The 18,208-nt window shown below is 35.0% G+C and overlaps 1 protein-coding gene across 47 annotated transcripts in view; it reads left to right on the top strand.

Annotated features, from left to right (window-relative positions):
* The window catches only part of Rims2 (regulating synaptic membrane exocytosis 2), a 482,991-nt gene that overhangs the window by 176,355 nt on the left and 288,428 nt on the right, over positions 1 to 18,208 (top strand). For 3 of the 47 annotated variants that reach the window (XM_029469506.1, XM_029469508.1, XM_029469504.1), the window contains exon 1: positions 5,764 to 6,478. The exons of 34 other annotated variants lie outside the window; for them this stretch is intronic. In XM_029469506.1, the coding sequence (XP_029325366.1) occupies positions 6,357 to 6,478 (122 nt within the window). In that variant the 5' untranslated portion in view covers positions 5,764 to 6,356. Of the gene's footprint in view, positions 1 to 5,762; positions 6,479 to 18,208 lie in introns of those variants that run through there. 10 more of the 47 variants (XM_029469491.1, XM_029469492.1, XM_029469490.1 and 7 more) reach the window with 7 other exon arrangements.

Here is an 18,208-nt window from a genome sequence, read left to right on the forward strand (position 1 = left end):
CTCAACATATTTCCTGAGGTTGCCTGTTTCCATTCTTTGTGCTGGCCCTCAGGGCTTCAGTCCTTTTCCCTCACCCAATACTAGATCAGGTTCCCCTCTCCCTTCCTCTCCCCACCCTGTCCACTTTCCCTAGTATGGGCCCATTCTTTATTATTATTATTATATTTTCTTTATTTACATTTCAAATGTTATCCCCTTTCCTAGTTTCCCCTCTGAAAACCCCTTATCTCCACTCCCTCCCCCTGCTTACCAACTCACCTACTCCTGCTTCCTGGCCCTGGCATTCCCCTATACTAGGGCATAGAGCCTTCACAGGACCAAGGGCCTCTCCTCCCATTGATGACCTACTTGGCCATCCTCTGTTACATATGCAACTAGAGCCATGAGTCCTACCATATGTTTTCTTTGGTTGGTGGTTTAGTCCCAGGGAGCTCTGGGGGTACTGGTTAGTTCATATTGTTGTTCCTCCTATGGGGCTACAAACCCCTTCAGCCCCTTGGGTACTTTCTCTAGCTCCTTCATTGGGGACCCTGTGCTCACTCCAATGGATGACCGTGAGCATCCATTTCTGTATTTGTCAGGCACTGGCAGAGCCTCTCAGGAGACAGCTATATCAGGCTCCTGTCAGCAAGCTCTTGTTCATATCCACAATAGTGTCTGGGTTTGGTGGATGTATATCAGGTGGTTCCTCAGGTAGAACAGTCTCTGAATGGTCATTCCTTCAGTTTCTGCTCCACACTTTGTCTCTGTAAGTCCTTCCATGGGTATTTTGTTCCCTGTTCTAAGAAGGATCAAAGTATCCACACTTTGGCCTTTCTTCTTGAGTTTCCTGTGGTTTTTGAGAATTGTATCTTGGGTATTCAGAGCTTCTGGGCTAATATCCACTTATCAGTGAGTGTGTATCAAGTGAGTTCTTTTGTGATTGGGATACCTCATTCAGGATGATATCCTCCAGGTCCACCCATTTGCCTAAGAATTTCAAAAATTCTTTATTTTTAATAGCTGAGTAGTACTCCATTGTGTAAATGTACCACATTTTCTGTATCCATTCCTCTGTTGAGGGACATATGGGTTCTTTCCAGCTTCTGGCTATTATAAATAAGGCTACTATGAACATAGTGAAGCATGTGTCCTTATTACATATTGGAACATCTTCTTGGTATATTCATAGGAGTGGTATTTCTGGATCCTCTAGTAGTACTATGTCCAATTTTCTGAGGAACTGCCAGACTGATTTCCAGAGTGGTTGTACCATCTTGTAATCTCACCAGTAATGGAGGAGTGTTCCTCTTTCACCATATCCTCACCAGCATCTACTGTCACCTGAGTTTTTGATCTTAGCCATTCTGACTGGTATGTGGTAGAATCTCAGGGTTGTTTTAATTTGTATTTCCCTGATGATTAAGAATGTTGTACATTTCTACAGGTGCTTCTCAGCCATTCAGAGAATTCTTTGTTTAGCTCTGTGCCCCATTTTTAATAGGGTTATTTGTTTCTCTGGAGTCTAACTTCTTGAGTTCTTTGTATATATTGGATATTAGCCCTCTATCTGATTTAGGATTGGAAAGGATATTTTCCCAATCTGTTGGTTACCTATTTGTCTTAATGACAGTGTCCTTTGCCTTACAGAAGCTTTGCAATTTTATGAGGTCCCATTTGTCAATTCTTGATCTTACAGCACAAACCATTGGTGTTTTGTTCAGGGGTTTTCCCCCTGTGCCCATGTGTTTGAGGATCTTCCCTACTTTCTCCTCTATAAGTTTCAGCGTCTCTGTTTTTATGTGGAATTCCTTGATCCACTCGGACTTGAGCATTGGACAAGGAGATTAGAATGGATCGATTCACATTCTTCTACATGCTAACTGCCAGTTAAGCTAACACCATTTGTTGAAAATGTTGTCTTTTTCTACTGCATGGTTTTAGCTCTTTTGTCAAAGATCAAGTTACCATAGGTGTGTGGGTTCATTTCTGGGTCTTCAATTTTATTCCATTGATCTATCTGTCACTGTACCAGTACCATGCAGTTTTTATCACAATTGTTCTGTAATACAGCTTGAGGTCAAGGATGGTGATTTCCCCAGAAGTTCCTTTATTGTTGAGAATAGTTTTTGCTATCCCAGGTTTTTTGTTATTCCAGATGAATTTGCAAATTGCCCTTTCCAACTCTAAGAATTGAGTTCTCCTGAGCTAAGTACCAACACCCCTTCATGATAAAAGTCTTGAAACGATCAGGAATTCAAGGCCCATACCTATACATAGGAAAAGCAATATACAGCAAACCAGTAGCCAACATCAAACTACATGGAGAGAAACTTGAAGCAATCCCACTAAAATCAGGGGCTAGATAAGACTGCCCACTCTCTCCCTACCTATTCAATATAGTACTTGAAATCCTAGCCAGAGCAATTAGATAACAACAGGAGATCAAAGGGATACAAAATGGAAAGGAAGAAGTCAAAATATCACTATTTGCAGATGATATGATAGTATATATAAGTGACTCCAAAATATCCACCAGAGAACTCCTAAACCTGATAAACAGCTTCAATGAAGTAGCTGGATATAAAATTAACTCAAACAAGTCAATGGCCTTTCTGTACACAAAGGATAAACATGCTGAGAAAGAAATTAGTGAAACAATACCCTCCAAAATAGTCAAAAATAATATAAAATACCTTGGTGTTTCTCTAACTAAACAAGTGTGAGATCTGTATGATAAAAAGTTCAAGTCCTGAAGAAAGAGTTTGAAGAGTTCTCAGAAGATGGAAAGCTCTGCCATGCTCATGGATTGGCAGGATTAATATAGTACACATGGCCATCGTGCAGAATGCCACCTTCAGATTCAGTGCAATCCCCACCAAATTTCCAATTCAAGTCCTTACAAAGTATGGGCCCATTCTTAAGAGTTAGTAATTATCTTGTGATTATAGGGTTGTTTGTACAAACTGTTGTAAGTTTGCATTTTCTTGCAAAAAGAAAGTTATACTCATATCCTCAGGTAATACTAATGTTTTGGTTTTTATTGCTCTGTTTTATGTTTTGAACATTTTTGAAGTCTTTGATAGTTATCACTAAATACTCCTCAAAAACATTGTACCAGTGTAGGTTCCTACCAGGAAGTGTGGTAGGTTATTATCCATTTTATGAACACCTGTTTAATATTTTGCCTATTTAATAGGTGAAAAATACCTTGTTTTCATTTTTGGCAATCATTTTACTTGTCCATGGATTAAGCTTCAGGTGTCGATTGGCATTTGATGTGTTGTTTTCCAATGTTTCTAAGCACATTTGAATCTATTGGAACTCTTACTGATCCTGGTTTTTCCAGTGAGTTGCTAAAGATCTTAGCAGAACAGTCAAAGAGAAACCAAAGCTTCCTCCTCATGACTGGCGAAGGTTAACTGTCATGTATACAGGACAGGATGTGAATAAGATTCTGTTCTTAGCTCTAAGGAATTTCTTATTTAAGGTTTTTGGAAAAGGAAAATTATATGTATGACCCTCCACTTCCACTGTTGTATAATGAACAAATATAAAAGTTATATCCAAATATAATTGTTAAATTATTTGATCAGTAATTGCTTCTATATGTTGTTTATAGTGAGATTTCTAAATAGTATGTATTATAGAGTGCATAAAGTACATTATATACATTATATATTTTAGTTCAATAATAACTCTAGGAAATGAACTAGAGTGCTAGTTTTGACTTAAAAATAATCGCATGTTAAATATATAAAATGAACATCCTGGAGTATTATAACTTAATTCCACTCTGACTATAGATTCTGTGCTTTCTGTTGTCCTATTGCTTGTTAACTTGCAACTGTAAGAAAAACACGGAGCAAATATCTTTAACATTCTTTGCAACACTTGAGGCCATGACCAGTTACAAAGTCCATTGAATTGCAATGTTTTTGTTTACAAACAGTAGTAATTCTATTTATGTAATTTATGCCTTGATATGATGCCATGTGGTAAGCAAACAAATGAACATAGGTACACCAGCATATCATGTCTTTTAGTGATTTTTCTAGCCCATCTACAGATGTGATTAAAAAATTAACAAGTTAATAACATGTGGATATCTATTCAACAAATGTTTATTGAACACTCAATCTGTACTGATTACTGTGCTAAATGAGTAAAACAGAATGCAAGACACAATTTAATAAAGTTGGCAATGCAATTTTTTTCATGTAACTATACTGATTTCACTTTCTTAAAGAGTGTCAAGAGAAAGGGAGGTTATAAGGAGAAGGCACAACTGAGGACACTATCTAACCCAGAAGACTTGACTTGGTATTTGACAGTGATGAGCAGTTAGAGTTGGAGGTACCACTTAGGGATATTGAGGAACGAAGAGAAAGCAGGTTAGGAAGGTCAGTGGTGTGTGTGCTGTGTGGAGAGTGTATAAAGCAGACCTCTGAGGAAGGCAATTGATGTGTTTTTGCTTCGTTCACAGAGTCATCTATGACTCGTTTTAGTTAGCTCGCTGATGCTTAGGCCAGTCTTGGAACTTGTACTTTGACCTCTCTTTCAATCCAGTTTTGAGACACAGAAGAAATAAATTTTAAACAACAAAACATGTTTTGTTCTATAGTCACCTAAATTAGCAGACTTGTTTTAAAAGGGCTTTGATTAGTTATAAATTTAAACCTATGCACAAGACAGTTATTTAGATATTTTTTATTAGAAATGTTGTTAATCATGAAGCTAAGTCAAAAGTAAGAATCTTAAAAATATATGATTCTAATTGTAAAAATTGACCATTTTAAGATGAAACTTATCAAGTTATGATCAGAGGCCTAAAAATGCAAAGCATGTTGGGTTTCTTCTGATTGACATAAAGCGAATAGACATATCTAAATTCCTGCATTTTAAAATTTGGAGGTGCGTTCCTTTACTGAAATATCTGTGGTTAAGTCACTGCGTGATAGTTTTTCTGCTCATCAGTAGAGAGTGGCTTATTTATAGTAAATTTTGTATATGTGCTGATGACTGCACAAATATATAGAAAATCCAGGGGGGAGCACACAAAATGGACAAAGTGAAGACTCGCATTTCAAATACTTTTTAAATAATCTGTGTACTCATTAGAGTTCCAGTTTCCATCCTCTGAAAAATGGTAGAAGAAATAATGTGTAATTTTTTTAGTGGATAATAAAAACATTTGGAAATCCCTTACAAACTGAAAATATACTTTATGAATGTATATGTGTGTACATTTGATAAATAAATTGATGGTCACCAATAATCAAAATAAGGGCACTCTTAGTTTAGGTCAAGCCTGTAACTGAACAACTTAGAAAGATGGCCCCATAGGTAGAAAACCAGTGTTTTATCTGACACATAGTCAGTCTTAGAGAATGGGTGCTTATAGGAAGGTATTCTGAGATGATGGTTGGAACCTTCAGGAAATAGCCACTAATCAAAGTGCTGTGAATGCTGTGACTGAAATTAGTTAAGAATGAGTGATAAAATATTTCTGATTATGGTTATTTTTTAATTTATGGGAAAGATTTTATGTAATATATGCTATTTAGTTGAATTTTAATTGAGATATTAAGAATATTTTTTCTGTAATTACATAACCCACTTTATAGTCACCATATATGGGCTTCTTTTTAAAAATAATTTTAGACATCTTAAATAAGAAATTAATAAGACCAAGTGCAGAGTTTCTAAATGTGCTGCGCCGTAGAAGTACAGGATAAAGATGTAGGTGGTAGGAGCTGTTGTCTGTCATATTTTTATTGCTTCATGATTCTGAAAGGAGATCAAAGCACTTATTTTTAGTGTTTTGGTCCTATGCAGTAGCTCGAAGAGATACATTCTGTGGCTGGAGTCATTCATTTTTCAAAGGAGAAAGAGGCTGGGAAAATGCATAATTTCTCTTCTTTTCCAGTAGCAACATTGAGAAGATACCTTGTCCCATTTTTATTACTTGTGAGATTTTTATTGCTGGCAGCCAGATGTGCAGAAAGTCCTGACGACAGCATATATTCATTGCGTGTTTTTAATAGGCTTAGAGAGATGTGGGTAGAGTACATGAAAGCAGCCCAGCCTCACACTTCAGCGGGGAATGCCCAGAAAGCTCACTGCTGTTTAGAATTCTTGCTACAGTCAGGAGAAAGCCGAAAGCTGCACGAGGACTGAATCTTCTACGACTGAATTAGAAGAATAATGACTGTACAATTAGCTACCAACCTCTGCTCATTTAAGCACAGTTTTTACAGAGCTCAGGAGAAATATGGAACTTGATTGGCATGTTTTTATTTGATGGTGTCTGCAAATAGATGACTTTTAAAGACAGGTGGTAAGGAAAAATAAGAGGAGGAAAAAAAAGAAGGAAAATGCAATTTGAGACGTTGCGCCAGGTCTGCAATTCTGTTTTATCTCATTTCCATGGGGTTTTTTCATCCCCACCAAATATTTTACAGAATGAGCTTTTTGGACAAACGCTGAACAATGCAAGGTAAGTAAAGCTAAACTATATTTTTTCTAATATTATTTTCAGGGCAGTAATCTTGTATGTCTATGACATTGTTTGCCTTGATGTATTAGTCATATATGGGTGCCTTTTTTTTTTTTAAATCAAACACAGCATTTTACATAGCTTTCTAAATTTGATTTTAAGGAAAATCTCTTTATTTTTTATGGCTTATAAAGCTTATTAAATGTAAGTAGATTGACCTCTGAAACATAATACAGATATCAGGCTATTTCACTATCTCTTTTCTAATAAATAAAATGATTAACTTAAAATGCCCGATAAATGTTTTCCCTGCAATCATGGTAGTGATTGTACTGCATATATAAGCATGGGACTGTATAATCATGTGTGATTTGTTGGAAAATGTGAATTAGCAATCATGCATGCTCTTGTAAAACATGCGGAAGATGATTTCATGGCTCAGACATTCCTCTATGCAGGGCAGATCAATAATCACTCTTAAATAAGCTGTCCTGTGAAACGGCAGGCAATGCTTTGTTTTAGGTCGGCAACTTTTGGGAGGATTTTTTTATTATAAATCTCTATTGCTCTTTCAGCTGATCTCCTTTTTGTCGTGAAGGTTGTTCAGTTATGAACATATGTTCTGGATGGTTGTGTGGCTTACACTAACGGAGGTATCTTCCTGAAGAGAGCTTTAAAATGCAGTTTTAATACTAGGTTCCTTCCTTATTTAAGTTGTTCAGTTTTGAGAATCTCTCCTGTTTTATTCCAAAATAAAAAAGAAATATCACCCCACTTAAGCAAAATATACATGGAAAGGGCTGAGACAGATACTCTGATAATACAATAATGCCCTAAAATTTTCTAGAAACTGGCAAGAGACTAATAGTGCTTAGAGGACTGGGTGGTTTTGTTGGTCTACTCCTTTTAGGATCTCTGTGTACTGTGAGATAGCCTATTGTAGAGATTTAAAAAAAAAAGCCTCATTATACAATATGTATCTTAGCATGACAGGCAGGTGAAAAGGAGGCCCTTAAAATTTAGTGCCATTTAGGATTTTTCTTGGTGGCAAATACATTTATCACCTTTTCTTTGTATATGGAGGGTTTTTTTTTTTTTTTTTCTCAGTGAATGGACTATTTTTTTTTTTTTTACTTTCAGACTGACCTAAGGTGTGACAGTATATGAAATGCTGGAGTATTCAATAATAGGCTCTTAATATTTTAAGACATTGGTTTTTTTTTAATTTAGGAGCATATCCCTTTAATTCAATGTAAAATTATATATATTGTGCTATTTTAAAATAAAAGTTATGTGGCTTTCTTCAAACTTCCAGGATCAGGCTGCCAGAGTTTATAAATGAGTATACTTTTTTCTTTTCGTTTTTTGTTTTTGTTTTTGATATCAGAAGTTGCTGTGTGCCTCAGTATATGCTCACTATAGAAACTGTGTGACAGTAGTGTAGCGAGGCACAGGGTTAAGTGAGTGCTGGCACCGTAGCCCTTGGGCTGCCATTGCTCTGGCCTCAAGTTTGGTTTGTTGGTGACATGCTTATAATTCCAGTGCTCTTATTAAATTATGGCATTTTATTTTGGTACAATTAAAATATAAGTTGTGAAATACCTAATACTTCCACAAACCAATCTTGTTTAATTTTCTCTGAAAATACTAATAAATAATGAATTTCTTCTGCTTTAGAAAACAAATTGTGTCTTTATATGTTCCTAATTCTTATTCTTAAAAGTAACATGTGGCATTATTTTACAAATTGCTCTACTAATCCTCAGAAATAATCAATGACTTGATTTATTTTTATGATCAAGCAAAAGCATTTGTGCTGATAGTTATTTTAAAAGTATGAAGAATGTAAAATAAGTATATGAATTCCCAGTTTATGTTAACACATTAAAAAAATTTGGTTGTGTTTTGTGTTCGGATTTAGATAAATGGATTATTGAATTTTTTTTTTTATTCTTCTTAAATACTAGTGCCTGGTCAAACACATTACAGTTAATGTTGGAGCAAAACCAAAACCCATGTATTATGAAAATTCCATTCTTCAAAAACTTCATAGAAGGCGGAGCTGAACTGTCACTGAAAGGTGCAGTCTCACAGTGAGTCTCCTACTGGTCTGGATGCCAGTGGTTGGAGACTCTCAGTTACATAATTTTCTTCAGTTTTGCCTGTTATGTGAGTAGTAATAACATCTAGTTTAGATCAGTTGGATGGATTAATCAGTATTTATTCTGAGATGTTGACTATAGTTACTGAAGGGACAGAAAAATAACATGGTAGATTTGGCTATGTAATTTTATTCTAAGTAGCTTTTTAGGAGAAATTACTAGAATACTGTTCATCACATATGGAAAAATCCATTGTTAAAGGGTAACATATTAAGCAGTTTTGAAATGAAGACCTTTCCTAGGCAACCAGTCTTATTTTTAAATGTGTAACTGAACTTCTTTTCAGGGTTTTGGTGTCAAGGAAGCTAATTTCTATGCCATGTTAGCAATAAAAGATTAAAAGCTGAAAATCTCTTTTGCTACGTTCAACTTTTCAAAGAAGGAAAGATTTTTTGTATGCTAGTAATGTGGTGCACATCATAAGTCATAGAACTAAAGATTAATATGGATTAACTTATGAACAGATACTTAGTAATGAAAATTATTAAATAATTTACACTAGGTTTTTTTTGGAGACCACATAGTATGACTATTATGTTTCAGGCTGAAAGTTGTTAGCTTGCTCTCCCATTTTTATGGTCCTTCAGTACCATTTTGGAATATAAAGGAGGTGGAAGGAATACTCTGTTCTTCTGCAGCTAAGGTGAAACAGCTTATTGTCCAGTGGTGAAAACAGAAAATGCCTGGATCCTAGTAAATCCACTGGATAGGTTTTGATGAAATGCCACTTTAAATTCTTGTTTCCCTCTCTTCTCATTGTAAGCTCATTTTCCCTCAAATTAAATTATTTAGCCAGGACACACAGATAATTACCTATATCACCAGTAAACAAGTCCTCAAGTACGGAATTCACCATGAAATCTAATTTGTAATTTTTGTGATCCTGGCTTTGCAAGCAAAGTTAAATATGTTTGGACTCTAGAAACTGTCTATACAGAGGGCACTGCACTGAGTTAACAGTTGCTTTGGACAGCATTTAAATGAACATAATAGCAATGGCTTGTTTGTAAGAGTATACTTAATAGTCTGTAATTTTTTCTCTTTGTTAGTTTTTAGCATTGTCACACACTGAAGAACTCTGTGTTTTTCTTTAAATGCAATTACTTTTTGGTCTTTAAATGTGTGAGAGATTGTTGTTCCATCTGACCACACAGGAACACAATAAAACTGGAATGTTTTCAGAAAATAAACTATAAATTTTTTCTCTTTCTCATACATGTGTACAGTGGGATATGCAGAATTTCATTATTAAAACTAAGAGTAAAAATACCTTCTTAGAGGTGAGGACTGCCATCTTTGTTGGCGTTTCTGATGGTAAGTGCAGGAACTGCATGGTTTAGTTTGCCTGGCGGAGACCTACCTTATGCCCAGTGTCCTCCCTTGATTACTCTTCGTGCTGCCTTTCCCTCTCAGAACTGTTGATCTGGTGGTAATAGTACCACTACTCTTCAAAAATGAAGTATAAATCCTAAACTTACCCAATGCAAATATGTTATTTTTATTGAAACTTACAAAAATTCTAAACATCAATATTTTACATAAAGAGCATGACTTTACAAACTAAATGCTTGTTTAGGCCAGCAGTTCTCTTGGTCAGAAGTACCTAGTCCTTTACAGAGCATTCACTATTGCTTTGGTTTATTATGAAACCACTAATTTGTGTTTATAAATTTTGGCACAGGTATTTGTTATTCATGCCTACACATTAATGATCACTCTGACATTGAGAGAGAAGCATGTTTTCTTTTCAGAGCCCAAAGGAGATAGTCGGTACACGTGTGCATTGTTTGAGTTTGGCATGATCACATCGTAATTTTTCACTTTGGGAAGGTATTTCCTGGACTGTTTATATTAGGAAACTAAAGAATTAAATTCACCACGAAATCTGTCACTTTTTGTGATCCTGGCTTCGAAAGAAAAATGAAATATATTTGGATTCTACAAACTGTCTCTCTATTACAGCATATACTATATCAAGTTGTCACAATTTATGTGTATATTTAAACTTTATTAAGTATATATGTAATCATTATTATAGTCATGGATGGTTACCTTTACAATTATTTGTGTTTGATATCTGAGAAAAATAGTTTGATACAGATATGCATTATCACTGACATTTTTACTAGAACATTTATTATGATTCTTGATTATATATCTTATTTAACATAGATGCTTGTATTTATAATGGTTGTATTTAAGTGTTTTTTTTTTTCAATGAACTAACTTTTAAAAAGCAACAGCTCTAGGTGGTAATTGATAGGCTAATACTAATGATAATTTTTCTTATCCACTTTTCATATGATAAACAATCTCAAAAAGTTAAGCTAATTATTAGTAGCTTTTCAAATGTTGATGCTATTTGTCACATAATAAGTAAAGCACTCATTTTTTTTTTGTCTGCTGTAGTCCTCCAAGCTGTCTACCTAACCAGTTGTGAATTACTCACCAAAGCTTATGCCCTCAGGGAAGTCAGTCCTTGAAGACATATACAATTTGAATTTTGATTTGAAAGTTTGAGAAACTCCGTGTTCCTAAAACTTGGGTGAACATTTCTTCCCGATGCTTACAGTTGCATGGCTACAAATGTGGGCATGTTTTACTTCTTCCCAGTACTTCTGAGGGTACCCGTTTCCAGCGAGGATGCTTTCTTTAAAAGTGTAACTCAGACCATCTCTGCTTTAGAATTAAGGCACGAGAATCGTGTTAGGAATAGGAAATACAGTTTGAAACTTCTCTAGTTACCACTGTCATATTACTTCTAAGCAAAGTCAAGCCTTCGATTTACTTATATTCATTTAAACTTCATCTTCTGTATGACTGTGAAATGTTAGAAATGTAATTAGTGGAAAGTGACACAGGGAGGTTCTATGTTTAAATAAAGATAGATTTATCCTTGACTTTCTGTTGCATATTGTAGCTTTATGTTTGGGTAATGTTGACTTCTGTTCTTGCTTAGACTCTGCTGCTTATGGTTGGGTATGTGCTTACTAGTAAAACCAATATATATGTTATAGAAAAGACCACATTTTATGTAATTATAATTAAACATTGTGCGTATTACATGCTCATATTTCTCTTCATTGCTACATATCATTCCATCTCATGAACATACCAAGCTCTTACACAAATCTATAGTCTGGACAGATATGTTTATGAATTTATAAATTAGAATTCAGGCAATTATATAGTAAGCTTTATAATGATAGACCATTTTATAAAATGGTTGCTGACAATATTTGAGTTTCTGTGGTTCCACATGCTGTCTTAATTACTTTACACATTTCTGTGATAAAGATACTTTGGCAAAAGCCACTTAGCGGAAGGGTTTACTTGGATCATAGTTCCAATGGTTATGTGGTCTGTCATGGTGAAGAAGGAATGGTGACAAGAGCAGAGGCTTCTGAGCACCTTGTGTCTGCAATTGGAAAGCCGAGGAAGAGAACAAGATACCAGCCAGTCTGCAAACCCCCAGGCTCTCCCAGCATGGCTCCATCTCTAAGAGATTTCACAAACAGCACTGTTAGCTGCAGACCAAGTGTTCAAAAACTCAAGTCTGTGGGGAACATTTCACATTCAACCCACAGAATGCTTCTAACTTACTGGGCACATGTTATTCAACAGGGTATAGTAATTTTGACTTTGAAGGACAGAGTCCTTCCCGAAGTTAGTTAGGCTAAGCTTGGTCATTTTAATGGGATTTAGTTTGCCCATTGGCTAACCATGTGAGCAACATTCCCTGTGCATATTGCTCACTTATATATGCTTCTTTGTGGGTTATATGCCCTCCTTTTTCTCAGCTTTTATTCTCTGTGGGCTATTTAAAAATATTTGCCAAATCCTAAGTAAAAAAAAACTATATTGTTTATCTTTTATTAGATTGAATTTTAGATTCTCAGATTCGATGACCCATGGAATTTTGTTTCTGTAATGTGAGAGGTGGAAATGAGATAAATAGTTTTCCAGATGTATGGATAGTGTCCTCCTATGGGCTGTTGTAAAGACTTAAGACCGTGCCTCCTATTGGATTGCTCTGAGTAAAACCAACATGTAGAAAATGAAATTGTTGTATACATGTGGTTCTATTTCTGAACTACTTCTTCTGGTCCATTGGCTTACCTGTTTGTTTTATGTAGCTCTCTAATCTTTCTAGTAAACTCAGAGTCTTATACCATTATTTTTCTCATAATTCGTATCTTTGTACATGCACATTTGTGTGTAACTCAGTCCCTCCAGCACCCTACCTTACACACTTGTTTAGACCTCTCCCTACACAGCTTGTCTACTTTCATGTCATATATATCCATATATCATTTAAATCTATATTCATCGTATGAGAAGAAGCTGGTAATATTTTTTTTCTCAGGCTGTGTTATTTTGATTAACATGATGCCGCCTCCCCAATCCAGTTCCATGGATCTCCCTGAAAATACTATATTTTTGTTCTTTTGGATGAAATGAAGTACCATTGTAGAGCTATCTCAAGTTTTCATTCCATTATGTACCCTTTAAACTGAGTGTGCATGCACCCCTTTGTGTGTGAATGCGATTGCTCAGGCGAGGCAGCTGTCTTTTGGAGGTCAGAAAAACCTTGGATGTTGGTTCTTCCACCTTGTTTGAGACAATGTCATTGTTTGCTAAAATGTATTCTGTGTCGCAGAATTCTCCTGTTTCTGCTTCCCTTCTCACTGTAGAAGCAGTGAGATTATAGACATGCTGCTTTTGTGTAGGTTATGGGGATTCAAAGTCAGGTCCTCAGGTTTGAGTGGAAAGTGCTTTATCTAATAAACTGTCTCCCCATGTTTTCTTTCTTTATTCATTTCTTGACAGCCATGTAGACAGATTTCACATGTTGGCTATTGTGAATTGTGCAAGGTATACTTAGATGTGCAGGTATCTATATAGTACACTGACATATTCTTTGAGAGAATATTCCTAGAAGTGGTGTTGTTGAATAGTTATACTTTTAGGGTGTTGTATGTGTGTCTATTGTGTGTGAGTGTGTTCACATGGAGGCCAGAAGTTGATGTTGAGTTTCTTCCTCAATTGTAAGAAAGAATCTCTCTTTGAACTTGGACTCTGATTTGACTCTCCTGGCTGGCCTGCTGGCCTCCTCCTCCGTCTGCAGCCCACAGAAACAAGCACATAGCTGACTCAGCCAACCTTCTGCCATTGAACATTTCCAAAAAATTTTGGTCCCAACTGGCGATAGGCATTCAGTTTTACTATTTTACATGTGGGTATCTAGTTTCCCTGTTATCATTTGTTGAAGTGGTTTTATTTATATTGATGTGTAGTTTTGGCAGCTTTATTGAAAATCAAGATTATTTCAGCTGTGTGGGTTTATTTTTGGGTCTTTTTTTCTGTTTATATATCTGTTTTTGTTCCAGTCCATTCACAAGTCTGAGTTCTTACTAAGACTTTGTAACATAATTTTAAATCAGGTATTGTCATATTTCTAATATTGTTCTTACATAGTCTTGATCTTGTATCTGTTGGCCCTATAAAATTCACTTATGAGTTGTAACAGTTCTGTAGATTGGTTGTTTTGTACATAAAAGCATTTGAAGCAATAGGAGACCACTTTTAGTTCTTGGTCAATATTTATTTTTTCTCTGTCTCAAAACCAAAGTGTTGAAAAGTTTGCATTAATGGTAGTGTTCCTACATTTGACTTCAAAAATTTTTGAGGATTTTCTTACAACATAAATACCATGAATTGAATATGTGAATTGCACAATTCACATATTGTGAATTGTGCAAGGTATACTTAGATGTGCAGGTATCTATATAGTACACTGACATATTCTTCTATCAGGTAATACAGTGAGTGTCTGAAATTGTCAAGTCAGAATAACTAAATACTAAAACCTCTATGTATGATTTTAAATATATTTGAGGATTTGATTAAAATATAAATATCAGGATATTGTGTGGCCAGATATTTTATTTTCAAGTTTAGGGTTTGTTGGGTAAGTGGTCTTCACAGTTTCTGATGTATAAGTAACTTCACCATGAGTAGAAGTGGCACTTTATAGTTATTTTGTATTCAGTGTTTCTTCTTGACTGTTTCCAAAGTTTGTTCTTAATCTCTTGCTTATAGTAGGTTTATTTTAACATTCCTACACATGGTTTTTGTTGTGCTTAGAGTGTTTGGATTTGTGAATATATTTCTTCTCTCTCTCTCTCTCTCTCTCTCTCTCTCTCTCTCTCTCTCTAGGCTTCTATGCAAACCTTTATCTTTGAGTTTTAGTTTTTAATTTTTGTTTTTTACCTTCCTTTGATTGTCTAGGTACTTCTGTAGAACTTTTGTAGATTATCTTAGAGGTTTATGTAATTTTTCAGATGAATGCCTGTTTAGTTTGAGTTGATCTTTTGTTGTTGTTGTTGTTGTTGTTTTGTTTTATTTATTTTTGTTTTTGTTTTTTCAAGACAGGGTTTTTCCTTGTAGCCCTGGCTATCCTGGAACTCTCTCCATAGATCAGGCTGGCCTCAAACTCACAGAGATCTGCCTGCCTCAGCCTCCTGAGTGCTAGGATGAAAGGTGTGTGCCACTGCCACCACCTAGCTTCCTTTATTTTTTTAACTGAAAAATAATATTGTTTCCATACAATATATTCTTATTGTGGTTTCCCTTTCCTCAAATCTTCAAAGATCTTCCCCATCTCCTCACATACCGGATTCCATACCTTTCTCTCTCTCTGAAAAATAAATGTACAATTGAGTTATTTTATTTATTTACGATCAACAGGATTAAAAAAAAGCTTAGTGAATTTTTAATTTCAGATATTGCAGTCTTTTCTTAAAATTACCATTTTATTCTTTTTTAAAATTTTTTTTTTGAGATTTATTTATTTATTTATTATATGTAAGTACACTGTAGCTGTCTTCAGACACTCCAGAAGAGGGAGTCAGATCTCATTACGGATGATTGTGAGCCACCATGTGGTTGACCTTCGGAAGAGCAGTTGGGTGCTCTTACCCACTGAGCCATCTCACCAGCCCCATTTTTATTCTTTTTAACAGTTACTATTTCTGTTTTGAAATTTTTCTTTTTATTCTTTATGAACCTCCAGTCTTTATTTCCTTGAATATTGTTAATACAGTCACCTGAATCATCATTTTCTGCTAATTTTAATATTCAGGTCATATATCAATCATTTTTAGTGGTGACTTGTTAATGTATTAATGATTTTTTTGAATTAAATTTGTACATATGGAACTGTATTTTGCACATGAAACTATTCTGTCTGTTTTCCTGGAATATGGTTCAATCCAGAATGCTGAGCTTTTCCTCAAAGTGTGTTTTCCTTGAGGTGATGATAGCTGGAATGTTATTATTTTAATTTAATCTGATTTATAAACAAATGTCTAATTAGAAAAAAATGAAAAGAAAACGCCGGGGATACCAATTTGGTATGTTCTAATGAGATGTGCTTCCAGTTCAGTGGTTTTCTTTTCTTTCTTTTTCATTTGTTTTCTTTTTCTTTTTGGGTCAATGTCTGAGACATCACAAACGAGACTTAAATTCTCTCTGCATTTGAGTATGGGTTTGATTCCATATTCACCTAGGGCTTTGTATGCACTTGGAAAGCATGCTATCAGCTGCACTGCATCCCAGCCCTTCAAAAGTATTCTGTGCAGGAAGTTTTAAAGGAAATTTCATGATTTTTATAATTAGAATGAGTAGGCTAAAGATGAAGTTCTAGTTTTTAGAACAATGTGTGTGTTAAAAATATAGCTATCTGTAATTATGAACAGTCTTTAGAAATTTTTAAATTCCCACATCATGTTTTTTTGCGATCTATCTCTTTTTTAATCTGTCTTTTTTAAATCTATCTCTTTTTTTTTTTGTAATCTCAACATTGTTTTTTGGTGTGTACTTCTGTGGTACTTCAATTTCAAAATGAAGTATGGGGCTCATAAGAATAGGAATGCTGTATTTTCTAGAAAAACTGAACAGCTTGTTCTAAGAACTATTTACACAAAATGTAAATTGAAGATGAAAATACATTTGAAGCTTGAAGCAATGTGTGCTCTAAAGAATATTATCACATTCCCCATGAAGCACACCCAGCAGAGGAAATACTTGTGCATATTTTTACTCTTGGCATTGTAACAAACACCTGGAGGAACTGCTCCAACCAAATGAAGACTGCTTGATTACGTAATGCAAATATTATTTAGAAATCTTTATTTGGTTATGCATCATACCATTTTTCTTAGTTTTTCATGTTGATTAATGCAAAGATTATCTCATAAAATATTACACATTTATTATTGATTCATTTTCTATATTATAAAGAGATTACAAATTTAATGAGCTAGGAATGTATTTATTGTCTTTCAGTTTTATAATCAGAAGCCCAGTTGGACTCAGCTGAATTCAAAGTATAGAGTTGCCATCAGAAAGTTTCTGGGAAGAATTTATTTCTAACTTTCCTCTGATAGTTGGCAGCATTTAGTTGTTCTCAGTGTCAAATGAAGTGCCTGTTTCTTTAGGGGTTGGTCGTACAGGGGTATTTCTTAGCTTTAGAGGTCTCTTGTATTTGACCTATGGTTTCTTCCCTTTTCAGAGACATTAATGAATGGCACCTCCAGTCCTCTTGTTTGAAATATTTTTTTTATTTCTTTTTCTGCTACTAACTAGAAAGTACTTTGTACTGTTCAAGGAATCCTGTGATTGAGTTGGACTAACTCAAGTTATGCTTCATTTGATTATACCAAAGTCAATTGATTGATAACCTTAAAACACATGTTAAATTTTTATTTTAATCAAATCATAATAAATCATAGTCATAAATATGATGCATTTTATGATAGGGTGGAAATTTAGGATGGGAGGTAAAACACTGACAGAATTTTTTACCAAACAGCATAAGAAGAAATATTTAAATTGAAATAAAATAGATTGCTACCACAATATAAATAAATACTAATTGGATGCTTAGATTAATGGATTACAATATTATGTTTACTTCCAATTCTGTATGTTTAAGTTCAATAAAATGGTTTAATATCTGTTGCAGTAAATCTCCCCAACCCAAAAATGTCCCGGCAATGAAAACACAACACAGTTAATATGATTACATTCTGTGCGCCTAGATTGGCCAGATCTACCACTAGACAACCATCTTCTCCATCTTTGAGACCCCTTAGAACTTGCAGTTTCTCCAGGCCATGTGCTTCTGTTCTGCTTTTCTTCTTCTTCCTCCTCCTCTCCCTCTTCCATTTTCTCTTTCTTCTCTCCCCCATCTTCTGCTCCACCTTCCCTTTTATCTGCCCAAGCATCAGCTTTCCTTTATTTTACAAATTAAGGTGGGAAGCAGGTTTATAGGAAATCACCTGAGTGCTGACTCATTCCTTGTTCACATGAAACCCTACACTGGTGAATAGAATTAACATAAAATGTAATTTGCCCCAGGGTATCCACAACAAATATCTGCCGTGTGTGTGTGTGTGTGTGTGTGTGTGTGTGTGTGTGTGTGTGTGTGTGTGTGTGTGTGTGTGTGTTTGTATCCCAAGAAGTTTCATTAGGGTTAGTTACAGGGGCATAGATAAAGTTTGTT

The sequence above is a fragment of the Mus caroli genome, chromosome 15, assembly GCF_900094665.2.
Source record: "Mus caroli chromosome 15, CAROLI_EIJ_v1.1, whole genome shotgun sequence".
In the NCBI taxonomy this organism is placed as follows: Eukaryota; Metazoa; Chordata; class Mammalia; order Rodentia; family Muridae; genus Mus; species Mus caroli.